Here is a 23059-nt window from a genome sequence, read left to right on the forward strand (position 1 = left end):
CCAGGACTTTCTCTCAAGGCCATGCTGGGTACAATGGAGCCTCTAACCTTTCAATTTACCTACCAGCCGAGCAGGGGAAGTGCTTTGCCCCAGCTGGGGACCCTCGTGTGTGGGTGGGTCAGTGTAAGTGCTGAAAAGCTGGTGTGTGAAGGCGGAGACAGGTGGGGATCCGACGATGTCACACACCTGGCACTGCGCTGCTCCCTTGTCACGTGTCCTAACAGCGACATACTCTGAAGTGACGGCGGGGAGCAGTATTAGAAATGGAAAATGGCAGAGAATTATCATCTAAAGTCTGGACCGTAACGTATTTAGAAGCATTTTGTTCCAAGCAGGCACACAGTTCTGCCTGTAGGATGGTGCCGCCATCCAGCAAAGCATCCCAGGGAGGAGCCACGGGGGCGCCAAGGCTGAGCCTCCGTCGTGGCTCGTCGAGAGGAGTGAGTGTCCAATAAGCCGAAAACCAAGCTCACGGCCGTCACGTTGATGCTGACTCAGAGCAACCCTCTAGGACAGGGTAGACCTGCCCCTGTGCGTTTCTGAGGCTGTGACTCTGTAGGGGAGTAGAAGCCCCATTCTTTCTCCCACAGAGCAGCTGGTGGTTTCAAACAGTTGACCTCGCAGTTAGCAGCCCCACGTGTAAGCACTACACCATCAGGGCTTCCACAAGAGTCTAATAGTGGTAAACACACACTGTCCATTGATCTCAGGTGACTGCGCTTTCAGCAGGAGGCGTGAGGACGAGTCACTCCTCTTGCACTCTGTGAGTAGTGTCAGTGGGTCGTTTCAGCTCCGAGGGACCCAGGTGACATAATAGGTTTGTCCCGTGAGGTTTTTCTGGGCTGTGATCGTTATGGAAGGCATTGCCTTGTCTTTTTCCCTCAGAGCCCCTGGGTGGTTTGAATCACCAGCCTTTCAATTAGCAGCTGTTTGTACCACCAGTTCTCTTAGGTTTACTTTGTTCTGTTTTTAGGACTATAATATCAAAGTTAAGAGGTTTTTTCCCCCCAATATTAGAAACATTAGTGATAATTTTTAATTCAAAAATGTTTCAAGTAAATTTTCAGTGATCATTGCATTCTCAAAGTTCCTTATATGGTGGCAGATAAAAAGGGTATTCAAATTAGTTCATGGAAAAATTCCATTATCTCTTTGAACAGTTCCATTGGTATAGAATGCATGTACCATACAATTAAATGGTTTAAATATATTCAAAAGAGTTTGCAGTCACTACCACAATGAATTTTAGAACATTTTCTTCATTCTTGTACCCATTATTTTTAGCTCCCCGTTTCATCCTAACCTCCCCTGCAGTGACCCGTAAGGAACTATTAATCTCATTCCCGTTGCTATGGAGTACCTATCCTAGATCTCACATAAAGAAAACCATTACACACACACCAATAAACCCCAGAAAACCAATAATGACGACAAAATTAAGCACAGGGAAAAGCAAATCCAAAAGAAAGCAGATGTTAATAGAAAGTATAACAAATTAAAAACAGGTTAATGGGGGAAAAGAATGCTAATCTGTTACATTTTGACCCAACTGTATCTATCGTAATCCACTTGCAATGCACTTTCTGAGCGCAAACTATTCACATTCCTAGCCAATGGTCTGACGCAGTTCACTGGAGACTTAATGTATAAGGGCTCTGCAAGTGGACTCTGGGCTTTCACTACCATCCGTAGCCTTCTGCAGACTGGGTGCTCAGAATATAAACTCTCATCTAATTCCCTCCTCCGATCTTGGATTTTATTATTACAATCCTTGGATCACATGGGCTGGAGTGCTCCCTTTTTGGACTTACTTAGCTGACACCTTACTTCAATGGCTGCATGTTTTAAGACTAGCCTTTAAGACCCTGGATGTTTGTTATTCTTCTGGTAGCTAGGCACCATCTGACTTTTTATCACACTTGGCAATAGCACCCATATCTCCAGGGACCTCTCCATGGGGGCAGACATTGAGGAGGGCCACATTGTAAGAAGTCTGGGGAGAAAAACGAGATGTGCAACAGAGCAGCAAGGGAAGCAAAGCAATGAAGTCCCCGGGGAATACCAAAAATAGACTTTGGGGCCAGGGCATGGCCCCCATCAGACTTGAAAGAAAAACACTCCTAAAGGTCAACAAACAGATCTGAAACTATTCATAGGCTTTTCTTTTCTTTTTTTTCTTTTTGGCATTTTTTGTTGTTGTTTTGCTCTGTCTAGTTTTTCTGCTTAGTATTATCTCTGCATGTCTATCTAGGTAACATAGGTTGAATAAACAATTTGGAGAAGCAATGGGACCAACAGTTTTGGGGTGGAGCGGGGGTGGAGGGAAAGGAAGAGGCAGGGGAAAGGTAGGGGTGTGTCACCAAACCCAGGGACAAGGGAAGAAGTGATCTAAAGTCAATGGCAAGGAGGGCATAGGATGCCTGGTGGGGTTTGATTAAGGACAGTGTAGCTGAGAGGAATTACTGAAACCCGAATGAAGGCTGAACATGATAGAGGGACTGGAGGAAAGTAAAAGGAAATAGAGGAAAGAACTAGGAGGCAAAGGGCATTTATACAGGTCTAAATACAAGTATATACATATGTAAACATATATAATAATAGGGAAATATATCTGTATTTATTTGTTGAGTATTATGGCAGCAGATGGACATGGGGCCTCTGCTCAAGTACTCCCTCAATGCAAGAACATTTTGTTCTAATAACCTGGCATTCTGTGATGCTCACCTTTCCTGACAAGATCACTGAAGACAAAATGAGTACATAGCAAATGAGGTGAAGAAAGCTGATGGTACCTGGCTATCAAAAGATATAGCATCTGTGGTTTTAAAGGCTTCAAGATAAACAAACGGGCCACCTAGCTGAGAAGCAACAAAACCCACATGGAAGAAGCACAGCAGCCTGTGTGATCATGAGGTGTCGATGGGATCAGGTATCAGGCATCAAAGACCCAGAACAAAAAAAATCTTACCAATGTTAATGAGGGGGAGTGTGGAGTGGAGACCCAGCCCCCATCTGTAGACAATTAGATCTCCCCTTACAGAAGGATCGCAAGGAATAAACGAGCCAGTCAGGGTGCAGTATAGCACCAACGAAACATACAACTTTCCTCTAGTTCTTGAATGCTTCCTTTCATCACTAACATGACCCCAGTTCTACCTTACAATCCGGCTAGCCCAGAGCATGTACCCTGGTACAGATAAGAGCTGGAAACACAGGGAATTCAGGACAGATAACCCCTCAGGACCAGTGGTGAGAGCAACCATATCAGGAGGGTATGGGTAAAGTGGGGGGAGAAGGGAGGAGCCTATCACAATGATCTACATATAACCCCCTCCCGGGGGGGCAGATAACAGAAAAGTGGGTGAAGGGAGACAGCTGTTGGTGAAACACATGAAAAAAATTTTAAATAAATTATCAAGGATTCGGTGTCACTGACCTCGCTTCTTGCTGCCACCATGAAGGACGTACCGGGCTTCCTACAGCAGAGCCAGAGCTGCAGACCTGGCCAGGCCGCCATGTGGCACCGTTTGGAGGAGCTCTATACAAAGAAGTTGTGGCATCAGCTGACACTTCAAGTGCTTGACTTTGTTCAGGACCCCTGCTTTGCCCAAGGAGATGGCCTCATTGAGCTTTCCGAAAACTTCATCAGTGAGTTTGAACACAGAGTGGACCCTCTGTCCCTCCGGGAGCTCCTCCTCCATGTTGTCTGGCAGATGACAGACCCTAACGTGACTCATCTCTCTGGAAAAGACCCGTGAGAAGGTGAAAGCAGCGACGAGGCAGTGATCCGGTGTACGACGGCCACTGGAGCACTGAAGTTAAACACCGGGACCTGCAGGTAACAAAGGAGACCCTTGAGGATGTAGAAGAGATGCTCAACAACCTGCCTGGCCTGACATCCGTGCACAGCCGCTTCTGCCACCCGTCCAGCAAGTACAACCAGACCATCGGGAACCACACGGCCTTCTACAAGGACGCCCTGTGCTTTCTGAGCTGCATTGACATTGAGGACCTGCCAGTCTTGGAGCAGCAGGAGCGGGCCTTCCCACTGGGCCTTGCGGGGGGTGGGGGTGGGGCTGCTCAGTGAAGGCGCCTTCAACTTTGAGAGCTGCTCGTGCACCTTGTGCTGGAGTCGCTGGGGGGCACAGAGCGGCAGTGGCTCATGGACACCCAGTACGCCTTCAACAGCGGTCACGTGGAGAAGTTCCAGGCCCGGAAAACCACCTGGGACCAACAGCCCAACTTGGCAGCCAAAGAAGCTCAGCTGCTGAGAAAGCTCCAGCTGCTCTGCCTCATGGAGATGACTTTCACACGGCCCGCCAATCACCGACAGCTCACTTTTGAAGAGATCATCCAGAGTGCCCAGATCCTCGTGAACGAGGTGGAGCTGTGGGTGATTAAGGCGCTGTTGGTGGGGCTGGTGAGGGGCAGCACCGATGTGGTGGATCGGCGCATCCACAAGACCTGGGTGCAGCCCCGGGTGTTGGACCTGCAGCAGATCAAGGGCATGAAAGGCTGCCTGGAGGTGTGGTGCACAGATGTGCGGAGCATGGAGACGCTGGTGGGACAGCAGGCCTATGACATCCTCACCTAGGGGCCCTGTGGCTGTGACCGTCCCTCATGCCTCGGGGCGGGGCCCCTGAACCCAGTGTGGGAGCACCTTCCAGGGCCCCTCAGTAAACGCCTCTGCCTTGTTTAAAAAAAAAATTATCAAGGGTTCATGAGGGAGGGAGGGTGGGGGAAGGGGGAAATGAGCTGATACCAAGGGCTCAGGTAGAAATAAAATGTTTTGAAAATGATGATGGCAACAAATGTACAAATGTGCTTGGCATAATGGATATATGTATGGATTGTGATAAGAGCTGTAAGAGTCCCCAATAAAATTATTTTTTTAAAAAGAAGTAATGGTTCTTAGGTTAGGGCTCATGATTTTAAGAGAGAGATCAAAATCCATTTGTATAACTAAAGTTTATACCTATGCCATAGAGTCGATGCTGATTCATGGCGCACACACACACCCCTGTGGGTTTGGGAGGCAATAACTGATTATGAGTAGAAAGCCCAGTCTTTCAACCCCAAAGCTGCTGGTGGTTTTGAACTGCCGACCATGAGGATCCAGCCCAACACGTGACCACTGTGTCACCAGAGCTTCCTCCAGGCGTTTTAGGTCACGTCCTGTCACTTTCCGCAGTGCTTGTGCATGTCTGCAGGCCCAACCACCTGCATGGTAGGTAGCAGGGTTCCAACCTCTCTGTAGTCTTCCCGCCCTTTCTTGTTTTCTGGGGGCTTTGTTTGTTTGTTTTATTTAAGTTGTCATTGTAGGTAAACTGGCATCTTATCATTGTTTTGATTTAAATCTTCAGGGTGACTGGTGAGCAGAAGTCTTTTTATTCATGTGCTTGTTAGCCATTTGAATGTCACCTTTGGTGAGCTATCTGTTCATAGCTTATGCCCATTTTTAATTGGATTATAGTTTTTGTCTTAGTGAGGTGTTGCAGTATTTTATAGATTTCTGAGAGCATTCTCGTATCCATTGTGTTGTTGCTAAAACTTTTGTCCAGTCTGTGGGCTCACTTTTTACTTTTTTTTTTTACATTTTATTAGGGGCTCATACAACTCTTATCACCATCCATACATATACATACATCAATTGCATAAAGCACATCTGCACATTCTTTGCCCTAATCAATTTCAAAGCATTTGCTCTCCACTTAAGCCCTTTACATCAGGTCCTCTTTTTTTTTTTACCCCCTTCCTCCCCGCACCCCCCTCCCTCATGAGCCCTTGATAATTTATAGATTGTTATTTTGTCATATCTTGCCCTATCCGGAGTCTCCCTCCCCCCCTTCTCTGCCGTCCATCTCCCAGGGAGGAGGTCACATGTGGATCCTTTTAATGCACACAGGAGGCTTATTTTTCGTCGACTTTGTCCCCTGCGTGCATTTCCTTGCTTGCATGGGATAGTATGTCTCTGCCCTGCAAAAGGGCCCTTAAGTTTCTCCCCATTTTTTCCATTGATCTTTATGCTGCTAGGATTTGCATGGAGGTCTTTGACCCATCTTCAAGTGGTTTTGTATGTGAGGCGGGCAAGGTATGGGTCCTGTTTCATTCTTCTCCTGGAGACCCAGTTTCGCCAGCACCTTTTGTTGAAGAGACTTGCTCTTTCCAATTTAGTGTTTCTTTGCCCTTTGTTGAAGATCAGTTGCCTGTAAGTGGATGTACCTATTTCTGGGTTTCTGTTCCGTTACATTGGCTTATCTTTCATTTCTATATGTTTACCAGCTTCTTGAAGCCCTCTTGGCATTGACTTTGGCCATGACTTTTCCAAATGCTAACTTGTCATACCGGGTGACTCATCACTTAGCCAAAGTGTACATTTGGTCCATTCATTCAGCCAGCCAGGCAAGTTTTGCGTGATTCAAGAGGGAGGATTTGAGAAGTCAGGGAAAGTAGTGATTCTTCTGCCACTCCCAGAAGTAAAGTTGAAAGGAAAAATGAAAGTGGAAATGGAGTGGCTATCCTAATGGCAAACGAAACAAAACTTCTCCGTGGTTAACTGTGGAAAATCTCTTCAGAAGTACTCATGGAAGTCCATTAACTGCCTCTCATCTCCCCCATTCAAATGAAACAAACAGGCCCACGATGGTGTCAAATCTTTCCTAACAAATGAGGAAAATCCCTAAATTAAAAAATTCCATGTATGTCTTGGAGAAGAAGAATTATGAGTAAATTTTCATTTTTATTTTACAGGATTTAAAAAATTTTCTATTTCATTAAAGTGCTTACTAAAAGCACTGATAACTAGAAAGTGGCAGGATGTGGTGTGGCTTCTAATCCTATGTGCGGCTTGGCTTCTTCTTCCCCAAGCTCCAGACTCTCGGTGGTCGTGGTGAGGAAGAAGTGCATACCACGGTTCTTTACAGAGAGGAACCACACGTTGCAGAACCCGCCACTAGGCACCGTCGTGGATTCAGAAGCAACCCGTCCTGCTTGGCAAGTACTATTAGAAAATGAGTTCAAGTTTAGAAGGGTCACAAGGAAGAGGCGAACCAGTCAGGGTGCAGTGCAGCACCGATGAAACATACATCTTTCCTCTAGTTCTTTAATGCTTCCTCCCCACCCCCACCACCACTATCATGATCTCAGTTCTACCTTACAAATCCGGCTAGAGCAGAGGATGTACACTGGTACAGATAGGAACTGGAAACACAGGGAATCCAGGACAGATAAACCCCTCAGGACCAATAATGAGAGAAGTGATACCAGGAGAGGAAGGGAAAGGTGGGGTGGGAGTAGAAAGGGGGAACCAATCACAAGGATCTACCTATAACCCCGTCCCAGGGGGAAGGACAGCAGAAAAGTGGGTGAAGGGAGACATAGGTTAGTGTGAGACATGAAAAAAAAATTATCAAAGGTTTATGAGGGAGGGAGGGGGAGGGGGAGATGACCTGATACCAAGGGCTTAAGTAGAAAGAAAATGTTTTGAAAATGATGAGGGCAACATATGTCCAAATGTACTTGACACAATGGATGCATGGATGGATTGTGATAAGAGCTGTGAGAGCCCCCAATGAAATGCTTTGAAAGAAAAGAGAATGAGTTCACAGTGATGTGCTCAGGTGAGCCTTGAACTTATTCTGTGTGCCTTCTTTCCTCCATCCCCTGCTCTCCTCCTCCCCCACCCCACCAGGTATGACTTCTACTTGATCAGCCAGGTGGCCCATCAGGGAACTGTCAATCCCACCTACTATAATGTCATTTATGATGACAACGGCCTGAAGCCAGACCATATGCAGAGACTTACATTCAAGCTGTGCCACCTGTACTATAATTGGCCAGTAAGTGCAAGCCGTTTCATGCTGTCACCCCACTTCTCACCCCACTCTCCTCTGCATCCTGGGCCCAGCCCCAGCCTGGCTATTCACCAGGGAGAATCGAGAGCGAATGAATGACCCCGTGAGCTGCAAGGGTTCCATCCATGATGGATACGAAATAGCAATAGCTATGGTCATCTATGTAGATCTGTTCATATGTCATCATTTCCAGTGGACTTGGAGTATAGTACAGAAGGTTGAGTGCCTGGCTCTGGTCAAAAGTTAGAGCATCTTCACCTCCCCCAGGATGGTGATCTGCTTCTGAAAGTCAGTGCCTTGGCAGCCCCGGGGAGCAGCTCCACTCTGCACAGGGGGTTGTCAATAGCTGGAATCTACTTGACAGCAAGGAACAGCAGCAGCACAGGACTTTTACATGCATGATCTTATGCAAGTCTGGCGGGAACTCGGTGCAGTGAGTAGTATTCCATGCTGCAGACGGGGAAGTGGAAGCCAAGTTGGATGCTGTATGAGGTCACAAAACACTAACCAGCATGGGTTGGTTTTGTGTCTGCTAAACCAGATCAGGACCTCGTGTCAAAGTCCAAGGCCCCAAGTGTGGTGACTTCCAGCATGATGGAGCCAGACTGGCCCCCTACACCACCCCGTCTTATCCAAACAAAAACCCCCAAACTCACGCCATCGAGTGGATGTCAACGCATAATGATCCCACAGGAAAGGGGAGAACTGCCCCTGGGAGGCAACAAGATTCTTGCTGGGGAGCGAGTTTAGAGTTTCAGTGGTGGAGGGGGTTACCTCTTTTGTTGGGTTTAATTACTGTCTATTCATTCCCTGTTGTACTTCATTCTGAATTGAGAAACAAAAAATATGAGTTCACTTGTCTGAAGGCCCAATCATCCTTGTAATTTTTCTCAATACCGCTTCCTCCCCAGGGCTTAATCAGCATCCCAGCCCCTTGCCAGTATGCCCACAAGTTGACCTTTCTGGTGGCACAAAGCATTCATAAAGAACCAAGTCTGGAACTGGCCCATTCCCTCTTCTACCTGTGAGGGGAAGAACCACTGGTATCCCAGGATGAAGACTTCCAAGGACTAGTTGGGGTGGTTTGTACAAATCTGCCAGAAGCTCGAGGCTGTGCCTGGGCAGGGTTTGAGTTTTGTTTTACTTTCTGAAAACCCCCCCACCCCCACACAGCTCCACACAGAGCGGATCCAAAACAAAGATATTACGTTGTTTTGAAGACTTGGGTACGTGGGGTACGTTCTCAGTGTGGTATGTGGAGTGGGCTTGTTTACCTGACGTTTTGATGGCAGATAAGAGGCCCCAGGCCCTGCCCCAAGTTCTGAAAATGTCCATGTTGTAGAGCATTCTGTCGTGTCGTTTCATTGTTGGAAAATAAAGATCAGGGCGAGCGCCGCCCGTGTGTTTCTTGTTCTTTGGATTCTTAGCGAGCGATGTTGTACCGCATCCTCAGTGTTTAATAACCTTGCATTTGAGGACGCACGCTCACTGGAGCACATCCCCCTGCCCCCTATCCAATAGCTTTAAAAAGGAACCTGCCACTGCTCTCTGGATGGGCCTTGAGTTCACATCTCATAGCAACCACCTTCAGCGAGGACGAGCGTGCTGCCTGCTGTCTGGGAAAGCGGAAGACATCTGAGGAGAACGTAGCAGGCTCCCACTCTGTGTCCCCACCGTGGGGCATCTGTGTCCAGGGACCCTTTCCCTGCTCTGTGCTCCTCTTTGGGGGTCACTACAGTCCGTGCCATGGTGACCCAAATGGTTACCACACAGCTCCTCACTCCAAAGCGGGAGATTCCAGCCCACTTGGGTGCCTTAGCAAAAAGATCTTGTGATCTACTTCGGGGGGAAATCAGCCACTGAAAACTGTGAAGCACAATTCTACTCAAGCATAGACAGAGGTTACCATGCATCAGAGGAGACTCGATGGCGTGTGTGTATGCGTGCACGCGTGTGTGTTTCACGTGTAGGGAACCCCATCCCTCTGAGCCGGGAGGTGGTTGCCCTACCCTGGTCATGCTCCCTTCTCCTTTCTGTACCATCAGTTTGTGGTTTTTTCTTATAGGCTTGTTCCCACCTGCATTACAGATACTCTCCCCATTTTGCTGCTAATGTCTACACTCTTTAAAAAAAAATCCCCTTTGAGCTACCTGCTGATTTCTCTGCATTCCTTGCCACAGCATTTCTCAAAAGACGAGTCTATGTTGATGTGTCCCGGGCTCACTCCAAGCCGAATTTCACCCCCCTCCCACCTTAACAGCGCTGTTGTGGACGCCATCCGCGAGACCTGCATGTTGCTAAGGCTGACAGCTGCCCCTCCTTTGACCCAATTGAATGTTTCTTCCATCCTGAAACACCTTGTTAAAAAAATGAAAAATTTATTAAGGGCTTCTTTTATTAAATCATTTTATTGGGGGCTCATACAACTATTATCGCAATCCATACATCCATTGTGTCAAGCACATTTGTACATTTGTTGCCATCATCATTCTCAAAACATTTGCTTTCTACTTGAGCCCTTGGTGTCCGCTCCTCATTTTTCCCTCCTCCCCTGCCCCCTCTTCCTCATGAACCCTTGATAATTTATAAATTATCATTTATTCATGTCTTACACTGTCCGACGTCTCCCTTCACCCACTTTTCTGTTGTCACTCCCCCAGGGAGGGGGTTATATGTAGATCCTTGTAATTGGTTCCCCCTTTCTACCCCACCTTAATTCTTCTACGCAATTTTCTTTTTTTCAAACCATCTTCCGCTCCCACCACAGGTAGCCAACAAAGAATGTTTCTTTTAGCATGAACATCTTTTCTTGACTCTTAATAACTGGTGTTACACAATATTTGCTCTTTGGTGATTGATCAGTTCTTCACTCAGCATAAAGCCGTCCGGGCTCATCCATGTCTTACGGTATCTCACCGATGTGTCCCTATGTAGTCTTGGTGCGCGTATGTATGAAGCATCACTTGTTGATGCGCCCTGCCGGTGATGGGTATGTAGAGCATGTCCATTGTTTTGCCAAGGTCAATAGTGCTGTGATGAATGTGGGCACACCTACATCTGTTGGGTCACGGCTCTTATTTCTCTTGGGACATCTACCGAAGGCAGGGATTGCCAGGGCACTTGGTATTTCCCTCTCCATCCTTTAAGCGAGCGCCACACTGTTCCCCACCTTGAAACAGCCTTTCCTTGGCCCCTGGGTTAACACATTTCCCTGTTGGTTTCTCTCCTGTCGCCCTGACTGATCATCCTCAGCCTCCTTTGTTGGTTCTTCTTCATAGCCTCCTCCTCTTCACACTGGAATGTCAAGAGAATGGCTACATCTAAAAGAATTTAGAGGGGGCTGGGGGGCGGCTGGGGGGCTGGGGAGGGTGAAAATATACCCAACCAGACAGACACCAATTCAAGGAGTTTCTACATGTACAATTCAGGGACCCGGAGTACCGTTTTCAACTTGTGCAGCCGTCCTTACCCTGAGCCATTCCTTCACCGTTAACATAAACCCACGGGCTCCCAGGCGCCTCATCCCACCCTCCAGAGATGCTGTGCACATGCCCATCCTGTGCACATAGTGCTTCTCAGTACAGTGCTCACGACAAACATTTGTTTGCTGCTGAACCCAAACTCTCATTTGGTTTAAAGCAGACATTAGGGTTTGGTTTGGTTTTCGTGTGAAGGTTTAAAGAGTATCCAGAGACAAGTGGTTCCAGGGACTTCTCCAGCATCCATGGCTCCAGAAAGTCTGGCTTCCATGATCACTTGGACCTCTTTTCCACATAAAAGATTGTCAGAGGATGACAAAATCAGGGTTCCTAATGCTTCCTACAGAGGCAAGGTCCCAGGGTGGGCTCCAGTGAGAGACCGTGGGCGGCCGGGAAAGACAGAAATAAGCACATACAAGGTGAAGAGACGCCCACCCCCAGGCCCAACACCAGTGAAGGGTGAAAGGGTGCAGAAAACACTTTTCCTACTGGTGAGTTTGGTCTGGGTGCTGGTGGCCTTGGACTCACCATGGGCCAGTTGTAGACAGGAGGGCTAGGTGGTGGTGGCTCATTCTGGGCACCACCCCAAGCACTGTACACACAGGAGCATCATTGATCTGCACAACGACTGATGACTTGTTGCTTCTTGTTAGGTGCCGTCCTGTCGGCTCTGCCCATAGTGACCCTTGACGAACTAGGCAGTGTAATTGCCGTGTCTAGGCGATACCATCATGAATTTCAGGTTCTACCAAATCTCATGAGATCAATAAATTGTGGAGCTGGAGCTTGTCCTCCAGTTTTCCTACTAACAAATCCTGACACACCCCTCTTATCTGAGTTCTTATTTGTAGCAAGCCTTTGGAGGCAAGGCCCTGCGTGCATCCTGGTTTGGGGTTTTGCTTCTGCACTGATGTTGCTGTTGGTGTTTATTTCCTGCAACGTACACGACGCTGCAGAGCCCCACCACCAGACCAGCGGGTGTGCATAAAGCCACAGACAGTGCCCCCCATAGACCAGACGGGTCTGTACCGCCCCGCCTCCCTCGCTTACCTAGTAACTACTGTCCAAGGCTCTACTATTTTATCCCACCAGGGGGCACACAGGGACCATGGCATAGAGAGAGCCTGTTGCCTCTCAACCAGCAGCAGTGTGCTCCGGAGCACTGAGATTGGGTCTCCTCTTCCCCACCACTGAGAATGTGTGCATTTCCACCCCAGATATCCCCAACCAGTAAAGATCGCAGGTTATGAAACCCTGTGGGGAAGTTCTAGTCTGCGCTAGGGGTTCCCTTTGAGTTTGGAATGGACTCTCCGGCACACAAGAGCGATATCACATTAGAAATGGAATAATAACGTGACCTCAGGTAGTCAGCACATGTTCATGGCCGTCAAATATTTTCTTTAGGTATGAGCAATCTACCACCTGCTGCGTTCAGAAAGTACTGTTGTTTGGAAGGGGGAGGGGGGAATAGACAGGAAGGAAGTATCCACTTTTATGACAGCCATGGGGGTAAGTCAGCCAGGTCTCTCCAGAGACTCTTCTGCATGGAGCACAGAAGGCTGACAGCCTCTAGACCTGACACGTCCAAGACTGTGTGGGAAACTAGGAGCCTCTATCTCCATGCGGCTCCTAGCCACTGAAGGCATGAGCTCTTCTGTTATTGTGGTGGCTAGTTCCCCTGGAGTCTGTTCCAGCTCCTGGTGGCCCAGGTACCACGGAAGAAGACACTGCCCACTCTTGTACCACCATCCCCATGATCGTTGGCACGTTCCAGTCCACTGTTGGGACCAGTGCTCTGGTGGTGGTCATCAGGTGCTATTTCAACCCATAGGAACCCCATGCACAGCCGAACAAAACTGCTTGATCCTTCACCACCCTCCCACATGTTCCTGTGCTTCAGCCCATTGTTCAGGACTGTGTCCATCCATCTTGTTTGGGCCAGGTCCGAACTAGGCAGTCCTGTTTGGACTAAGCTGAAACAGGTCAGGGCCCGGCACGTGCTTCCCTGCACATCCCAAAGGTCAGTAGCAGAGGGCGCCCAATAAGATAACTGCCAGATAAGATAACCAGTGAAACCAGATGCTCTGGGTTCGGAGAAAGCCGCAAGGAGTTGACAAACAATTCTCGGAGTGTCCAGACCCCATATGCTAATTGCCATAATTGCCATACACCACCCCTTTAAAAACCCGAGCTTCCCCCCTCCCTGGCTGCTGAGCACAACTTCCCTGACCTGTTGGCCTAGGTCACGGAACCTGACTGGGAGCTCCCCCCAATAAAGCTATTTCTGTTTCTGCACTCCCCTGCCCTGTCAGTTATGTCTGTCTGTCTCCCTGTACCTCAGTTTCACCTTTACCTTTGGTGAAACTAGGGACATGGGCTCCGTGCTGGTCTTGCTTCGGCTGGGACAGAGCCCACCCCTCCTCTTCTCTCAAACCTCTGGAGCCTGTCTTAACAAGTGTCTTGTTTGTCACTCTGGACACCGAGGACCAGCAAACTCATATGGGAATATAGGGTCCACGGGAGGCTAACTAGTGGAAAGCCCTGAAAAGCAAGTACACTTGGAAGCTGAGCATGGCACCGCTGCAGGGGTTTATTCTGCAACCCTGGTGCCTAGAGGAGCTGGAAAGAACTGCCTTTCCCTGAAAGGGGTGCACTGATAAGGCCAGTTTCTCGTGTCCATCTTTCTCTGTGTCTGTCTTCTCTCATGTGGCTCCAGCCTTTTGTCTCTGTGTTTACTTCCTGGGACTCCTTCTGACAACAGGACTCCAAGCACTAGGCCGAGCAGTCAGTGCACCTTCAGAGGGTGTGTCTGAGCCCTTTCTACTTGTTTGTGTATTTTGCGTTTGTGGCTCTGCAGTGCTTTCTCTAAAATATTCTGCTTCCCCTTCCTCTCACCCTGAACAAAGGCCTGACCAACTTCCATTTTTACCAGCCATAAAGCCAGGTCCCCCTCCCCCTTCTTGGCTTCCATTGTGTCTCTTTCTGATCCACTGTCTGCTAAACAAAATCTGCAGATCTGTGCCAGAGAACCTTCCTGTTCTGGAGAGTCCAGGACTCTCCCACTGGGCCCCTAGCTCTGGCAGGGATGCCTCTCAGGGATACCAGGTTGTTAGGTAGCTAGCATAGGGACTTGGGCATCCATTATGCATGCTCAGAGGTTTGAGCTTCTGGCCAGGAAGGGATGGTACACTTAAGTGGGTGTTACACCTGTATTAGCCCATCTAAGTCAGGTGAATTTGATTTAGCTAATGGAGTTGACCAGTATTGTAGACCACACTTCCCAATGGGGCCCCTGAAAAGGCCAGAGGTGTTGCTCTGGACGCTCTTTCCCAGCGGTTGCTACACGATGTAGTACAGCCGGGCTGCGGTCCCGCAACTGTGCCGCGGTCTCTGTCTGGCTTGTGTTCCACTTACTGTAGAACCTGAGACCGCTTCTGTTCTCTGTAAACCCACTGGGATCACAAACCAGGCTTTGGCACAAATTCTTTCTCTTGCAGAGTCAAGGACCAAGGAATATCTCTCCCCTGAGAGATCTAACAGGGCACCTCCTGACTGGCAGGTGCCAGCAGGGACCAGGGAATGCCCTTTTCCTCTGTCCGTACCCCCTGCAGTTTGAGACACAATGGGAAGTCCTTTGGCCCAGCCCCCTAAGAACAGTCCTTTGGGGTGCCTACCGCCAACCTTACTGAATTGGGTTTGGCTCCTGATCACCCTAAGTGCTTGGTCTTTTTCTGTAACCAAGTTTGACCTCACTACAAATTGGGCAATGAGTTACGCTAGCCAGAAAATAGCACTTTCGATTTTTAACATTCTCTGCAACCTCAACAATTTTTGTCAACGAACACAAATAATCAGAAGTTCTATATGTTCAGGTCTTTTTCTTTCTTCACTCCTGTCCCTCTCTACTGCCTGTCACCCTGCTCTCAGTTAAACACTCCTTAGTCAGGCCCCTGACAGTACTCCCCTTCTGTCTTTCTCCAACCCCTTGACTCCTTGTCTGCGTCCCCCGTAAGGCCTCCTCCACATTCTGGGTGTCCCTCACCATCACCTCCATTTGCTACCCCCTCAACTCCCAAAGGCTGAGGTGACTGCCCCCGACACCCATCCCTCCCCAGAGCCAGACCCCTCAGACTCCCTGGAGTCTCTGCATCTGTCTCTGTTTCTCCCCTCCCCGGCTCCCTCCTGCTCAGCCTCCTCTGAGCCAACACCCACAGCCTTTAACAGACCTCTCCCAGATTGGGAAGCTGCACAAATCCTTGGTTGCCACTCTGAGACCGGCAGGAGGGAGGGGTCAGAAAGTTCTGGGAAGTAAACAACTTTAGTCGCCTGCCACACTTTTGATTTCAATGTGCTCCGAAATCTCGACAATTTCTGCCAGTGAACCCTCAAGTAGTCTGAGAATCTGTACATCCGGGCCGCCTTTCCTCTGTGCTCCCAACCCTTTCTCTGTACTTCCTGCTCCGCTTCCCAAGTCCTCTTGACTAAAGAAAATTCTTCCTCTCCTCCTGCTTCTGCACTCCCTCTGGTGTCTACCTTTTCAGACCTGCCTGAACACCTTGTCTCTCCTCCTACTCACCCCTCTACTCTGGCCACACCCGGAGCCCCCCACGTCCTCTTCTCCCGATCTACCTGCCTCCTGCACTCACTGTGCCAGGTAGCAAGCACACGTGATGGCATAACCCTCCTTGTCCTTTGTCTGCTCAGGAAAGTGGTGGGACAGAGAGTGGTCCGGTTCATGTTCCCTTCTCTCTCACCGATATATCTCAGATTAAAAAGCATTCAGGCTCATTTTTAATGATCCCATCACCTACATTAAGGGATTTCGATATTTAAATCAAGCTTATAATTTGTCTGGCATGATATTTTTGTCATCCTCCCTCTACCCTGACCGCAGATAAGAGGGAACGCATTTTCCTCACTGCTCAGCAGCAGTCCGGCCAGGTTCATTTGACCGACCCTGATCTAAGCGGTTCCCAGGCGAAAACCTGGTCAGAGTTATCAAATTAACAATCAAGCAGTTAGGGACAGACATGCCCACCGTGATAAAATGCTTCAGTGTGTCCTGGCTGGGCTTCAGGCCATCTCCCATATAGGAGTCAATTTTAATAAACTTAAGATCATTCAAAAGCCTGACAAAAGTCCAGCTTCCTTTTTAGGCCGCTTTAACTAATGCTTTAGCTGGAAAAGCCCTCAAACCCCGGTCCGAGATTTAGTGAATATGGCATTTTTAAGGTTTTTAACAGCTGTGAGGAGCAGGCAGAGTCAGCCTGTGAAGCCTGGTTCCGGCAGAAGGTAAATTTCAAATCCAAGCCTTAGTAGCTGCCCTGCAGCCGGCGATCCCCCGAGGCCTCAGAAGGGCAGTGTGGGGCAAGGGTGGATGGGAACAACAACCGCCACCTGGCGCCTGCTTCAAGTGCGGAGAAGGGCACTGGTCACAGAAGTGCCCCAGACCTGGAGCTCCAACCAAACCCTGCCTGGCGTGTGGTCAAAGCGAACACTGGAAGTCCGACTGTCCTTGGAAAATCGACAGGCCCTTTGCGTCTCCACGTGGGGGTGGGTGAGGGGGCTGTCCTTCCAATTCCTGACCCACCGTTGGCCCTACTGGGATTGGCCGAAATCTGAGGAGACCCTGACTTGACCCCCTCATCACCTTCACCAAGCCCGGGGTATTGCTCAAGGTATTGGGTGAGTAAATGTCCTTCTTACACAGAAGCTATCTTTTCTGACCTGCCCTCATTTTCAGGGCTACGCAGTCCTTCCTCAAACTTGGTCATGGATATTGATGGCAAGCCTACCTGCCCCAGGTGTACCAGCCCTTTACTCATTCCTCCCTTATAATCCCTTCCTGCCCAGTCCCTCTGTTGGGAAGAGACATTTTAAATCAGGAGCCTCCTTACACCTTACTTTTGGTCTCACAGCACCTCTGCTCCGTTCCCTTTTTTCATCCGACCTGGAAGAGCTGGCCCTACAGACCTCATTGCTTCCCGATGTTAACCCATCACACAATGCCTTCTTTCTAACAACCTCGTTACTCCTACCCACTCTCCCCGCAACACTCCAATCCTACCAGTAAGAAACCAAATGGTACTGATCGCTTGGTCCAGGACCTGCGGGTCATTAACGAGGCTGTTATCCCCATACACCCGGTTGTTTCTGACCCCCAGACTCTTATTCCCCATTCCCCCTTCCACTATACCTTTTTCACCATCCCTCTTAACCCAGCTTGTCAGCATTCGTTTGCCTTTACCCGCAGCCCCTCCTGAAACAGTTCTAAAGTAGACACAGCCCAACTCCCTTAACTTCTCTCTCCCCCAAGACACACTTATCTCATTCAGCTGCTGTTTAAGCCTGTGCCCCACCCCCACCACGCAGAGTTTAACTCTATATAAACACGAAGTCATAAAGAACCTCTGGCCACTGACTTTGAGTGAACAAATACTTTACATTAGGTCCCCAATTTATCCCTTATAACCAAACCATTACACTCCCCGAGATGGCTGCAGCAGCCTTGATGCAATGCAGCAGCAGCGACTCCCAGCAGACCTTTAACCCTTTGCTGTGCTGACAGTTAATACAATTTTCATTTCAGTGAATGTTTAAGTCTAGATGGAAACAGTACGTTTCAGAAGGTCAGAGTAAGTTGCAAATAACCAGAAAAGGAGTTGGATAACTTATTATAGAATGTCTGGCTGTGCCAGGATGTGAAGAAATTTGAAAGTTACAGAAAGCTGTTTGCAGAGAAGTTAATGAGAAAGAAGTGAATGTGTTCATGATAAGAAAGATTACAGTATGAGAAATGTAACAGACAGAGCAGATAAGTTCGCCTGCAGCCTAACTAATTCAAATTAGCCTCTCCCATCCCCTCCTTGTCACTGCCCAATGCCCAACCACAGCTAATCTGTTACTTCACAAATCCGGATGAGGATGACTTTTCTTTGCATGGAGTTTGCAGACTGTTAATCCCACTCACATTCATTGGTGCAAACTGGCTCACTTGCGTCTTATGTCCACATGCTCACGTGGGCACACTCACCCATTAGGGCACAGCATACTCCAAACGCAGAACTTTAACATCTCCAGCTGGTCATAAGCTCCACCTCGGAGTCTCTCACCTCCTCCAGCAATAACTTACATCCCTGGCACAGGTAGCCCTTCAAAACCATCATGCATTAAATCCGTTAACAGCTGACAAAAAGGTACACACACTATATCAATAAGTAAGCACTCCACAACATGGCCAAGGAAATCAGAAAATGTCAGTGGGGCACCACCAGCCCTTCCTTGTGGTTTCAAAGTCCTGTCATGACCTGGAACATGCACCTCGTAAGACCTCTGATAATAATCTCTGTACTATTACTTTTAGCTCAGTGTGTATTTAAATTTTTGCAGGAACAAATGAAAAATATCTCCAACCTGACCTTCAATCAGTTTCTTCTCCACTCTTACAGTCCGCTGCCGATGGACCCAGCCTGAACCTTCCAAATCTTTATCACCCCCTTCTTTGCCCTATCTCAGCAGGAAGTAGTTAAGACACAACATGGCACCCATTACCACTATTAAGAAGTTTGGAATGTTTGGGCTGGGTCCAAACTAGGCAGCCCTGTTTGGACTAAGCTGAAGCAGGTCCGGGCCCTGCACATGCTTCCCTGCACATCCCAAAGGTCAGCAGCAGAAGGCACCTGGTAAGATAACTGCCAGATAAGATAACCAGTGAAACCAGATGCTCCAGGTTTGAAGAAAGCCACAAGGCTTTTCCAGCAATTCTCAGTGTCCCAATCCTATATGCTAATTGCCATACATTCCTCACCACCCCTTTAAAAACCCAAGCCCCAGCTGCTGAGCAGACTTCCCTGACCTGTTGGCCTAGGTCACAGAACCTCATCCCCCAATAAAGCTTTTTCTGTTTCTGCTCTCTCTTGTCCTGTCAGTAATGTCTGTCCATCTCCCTGTACCTCAGTTTACGTTGACACATCTCACTGAGGGCCTCCCTCTTTTTTTGCTGCCCCTCTACTTTACCAAACAGTTAGGTACTTTCACTATAGTCCTTTAGCTGTGTATAGCCCTCTGTCTAATATATATATATATATAGCTTTTCACGAGATTATGGCAGTCACATTTTTATTTCATTAAAATTTTGTTGTAGGCATATTTTCTGATGGTTGCATATTATTTTTTTGACAGATGTAACAATTTATTGTATGTCTAAACCTCTTTCCAACTTTGTTATAAAAGCAGAACATAAAATCTTTTGGCTTTCTTTTTGTGTTTGCAATTATTCTTTGGGTTACATACCTCCAAGTGAAGTTACTTGGTTTTAGTGTTAATTTTCTTGAAAATAATTTTCTAAAAATCTACCCAGGCTATATTTTTGTGTGATATGAGGAGCTAGACGATTTTTCCCCCTAAATAATTTTATTGGTAGAAATACTAACAATGAAGACGAGAAGAACAGAAATAAAACTACTACTAGATTTGTTTGACAGCAGGCTAAAAATAGATTAGCAGAGTAGTAATATATTGGAAGGCACAGGTCAGGAAGTCACTTAATATGCAGCTTAATGACAGAGCCGTGGGCTGTCAAGTGAAGCACACTGTCACACGTTTGGCAGTCTCCAGAAAGAGGAACTACTATAGAGAAGGTGAGGCAATTTTCATATATAATGCCTGAGAATATTCCCAAACATAAACATGCATACTTAGAGTGAAAAAAGAAATCAAAAGGAGAATGAATGTGGTGGTTAGATTTTATGTCAACTTGAACCTAGGTGACAAAGGTGAAAGGGTGGGGGTGGAGTCCAATCTGTCAATCGAGTGGTAGCCTAGTAATGCATCCTGGGGGGTGTGGCCTTTGTATAAAAGAGTGCGTGAGAACTTATCTCTCTGCCCTTTCACCTCCCCTGCTTGCTGAGATTCTGTGTCTGCCTCCAGGGGTGACTTCCACGGGTGATCCCCAGTGGAATGCTGACCTTGGAAGTCAACTTGGGAGCTGCCAGTGCCCTGCCGTGTTTCCACGGAAGGATGGAAGGGAAACCACACTCACTGGCCTGAGCTGTGCCTGCTTCCTGCTCCACCTTTCTGCATCGTTGTCCTGCAGCTACGTGAATCTGAAAAGGGTCTGGCCAGCATCAGACCCATGGACTTGCATCGGACTGAGCTGAGACACCTTCTTGATATAAAATTCTTAAAAAGAAAAAGAAAAAGCCTATTGGAATGTAATTCACCTGTCAAACAATTCAATCATTCAATCATACTGAGAGGAGTTGTGCAATCATCACTACAATCAATTTCATAATATTTCCTTCTCATATTCTTTGTTGCTAGCTCCCCATTTCCCCCCAGCCTCCACTGCCACCCTCCTAAGTAATTATTAATCTAGTTACTGTCTTTCTACATTTCTTTATCCTGGATTTCATACGCAGAAAATCACACAAAACACAAACAGGAAGCAAGCAAACAATTAAAAAGAAAAACCTCAATAGAAGCGAAAGCAGAAAACATTAGAAATTGGAACAACTTTAAATAAGATTAAAGGGGATGTCAAATGACAGGGTAGTTTACACTTTAACCTAACTACCACAGCCATAGTCAACTTTGCAGAGCTCTCTGTGTATCGCAAAGCTATTTCTACTTTTAGGCGATGGTCAGAGGGATTCACCAGAGACTTAATCCACATGGTGACCCTGCAAATGAATTTTTGGGTTACAAAGTCAGGCATGGCTTTCTGAAAATCAAGTGTTCAGAATTTAAGCTCTGATACGGTCCCCTCCTTCCAATTCGTATTTTATTATTTACAATCCTTGGATCACACAGTCTGGTGGGTTTCTTCCATGTGGATTTAGTTGATGCCTCACTTAGATGTAAAATTACTTTTTGATATAAAGTTAATATCTATACATATATGACTGTCACTGGTCTTGTTTCTCTAGACAACCTAGCTTAACATAATAGTAAAGTTTCATACATTGTACTTTAAAATAAAATTGTAGGCCATCAAATATAAAAAGAAAAAATATTTTTAATGTACTGAAAATGTATGTCACTAAAAACTCTCAACTCCTGTTATACTTTTTCTCCTTTATTAATTTTTTTTTTTTTTGCCACTCAGACCAATATATGACAGGCAAGGAATCTGGAGGGATTTTTGTTCCTATTTTTAAAAATCTTAAAGGACTACAGAGTAAAAACACAAATACTCAGAATCTCTATGAAGAAACAATTACATGGTCTCTATATGGGTTTTATATGTTGAGATAGTTAAAGTTTATTTTACCAACCTGGCTGATAAACACATGTGGGGTTAATTGAAGGGCAGAGGGATAAATGGCTCAGTGAGCCTCACGTTTCTAGTTCTCAGGTCTCTTGCTTTGTGATGGTCGGACCAGGGTACAGCTGCCTTAGTCAGTGCCCTGCTTCAGCTGGCAAGGCTGACTTCCTTCAAGACATTCCTGAGGAGAAACCCCATGGACATACCCCGATGCAGCCCTGGGTGCTGGAGCAGCCATGTGGAGACCCCTGCCAGCACTGAGATGCTTACACGTTCACTGACTCAACTGTCCTCAGTCAGTGTTATAGTGTTTGTTTTGTGAGATGGAGGAGGAATTTGTGGATTGGTGTCAGACATATGGATTGAAGTTGGACTTGTGGGCTTGGGCAGCCCTAGGTTGGGATGTTTTCTTGACGTGCACTTAACCTTTATGTAAACTCTCTCTTATACATAAGTTTCTGTTGATTTGTTTCTCTAAAGTACCCAGACTAACACATATGTAAAAGGAAAGAAAATCCAAACAAGCTGTAGTACAGTATCCAGAGCACAGATTCTACAGCCCGGCTGCCAGGATTGTGGTTTAGCTCTGCCTCTTACTGTGTAAATTAGAACCCCGACCTAAGTCCCTCTTCGCTGCAGTTTTCACTTGTGTAGGTTAGGGCGACTAAACTAGTGAATTGTTTAAAAGAGCCTCAGTTGTTGAAATGTTTAGACCAGAATAGGACCTGGCACATAGTAAGACTAGGTGCCACCTACTACTTATATGGTATTAATAAAAAAGCAGGAGATTGCATCTGTAGTCAAAAATGCCCTCACTAAAAAGGAAACAGAGTCAGGAAGGTTGGCAGCTGGGTTTTACCATGGTGAAAGAACAGACAATTTATGGAGAAAGAACAGACAATCCCATCTTACACGATTCTCAAAAACAGAGACAGTGCATCAGGCATGCAGCTTACTTTTATGAGACAATATAATTTGATTCCAGATTAAAAAAACTTATAAGAAAGGAAAAAAATACAGACTAGTTTCTTTTGTAAACATAGTTATAGGAAATATATATATAAAGACTGGACAAAAATAGTGAAAAGATACAACCCCGATGCGCATTTTTCTTGATTTAAAATTGTTTAGTATCCTTTTTTTATTCAAATGATTACCTCTTGGTCTATATACAGATTCAGGTTGAGCGCAATTACGTTTATGAAATGACCACTCTTTGCAGTGTTAATAATTTGATATGATGCACAAAGTCAAATGTTTTGTATAGTCAATAAAACCCCAGTAAACACCTTTCTGACTGTTGTTTGTGTTGGTGCCAGGTGCCACAGAATCAGTTCCAACTCACCGCTACCCTATGTGAGACAGGGGAAGTCACTGCCCAGCCCTGGGCCAGCCTCGCAATTGTCCTCCGTGGCCCCAGCGTTGCAGCCACTGTGTTCGTGCATCTCGCTTGAGGGCCGTCC

At 47.1% G+C, this 23059-nt stretch overlaps 1 protein-coding gene and 1 pseudogene across 1 annotated transcript in view; both read left to right on the forward strand.

Annotated features, from left to right (window-relative positions):
- PIWIL4 (piwi like RNA-mediated gene silencing 4) overlaps positions 1 to 8881 on the forward strand; it is a 64134-nt gene extending 55253 nt beyond the window's left edge. Inside the window, exons 18-20 of the mRNA XM_075548722.1 lie at positions 6868 to 6993; positions 7691 to 7838; positions 8765 to 8881. Of these exons, the coding sequence (XP_075404837.1) occupies positions 6868 to 6993; positions 7691 to 7838; positions 8765 to 8881 (391 nt within the window). The remainder of the gene's footprint in view (positions 1 to 6867; positions 6994 to 7690; positions 7839 to 8764) is intronic.
- LOC142446997 (26S proteasome non-ATPase regulatory subunit 13 pseudogene) lies at positions 3456 to 4594 on the forward strand (annotated as a pseudogene).
- Positions 8882 to 23059: the final 14178 nt, after the last annotated feature.

Source organism: Tenrec ecaudatus, chromosome 4 (genome assembly GCF_050624435.1).
Source record: "Tenrec ecaudatus isolate mTenEca1 chromosome 4, mTenEca1.hap1, whole genome shotgun sequence".
Classification (NCBI taxonomy): domain Eukaryota; kingdom Metazoa; phylum Chordata; class Mammalia; order Afrosoricida; family Tenrecidae; genus Tenrec; species Tenrec ecaudatus.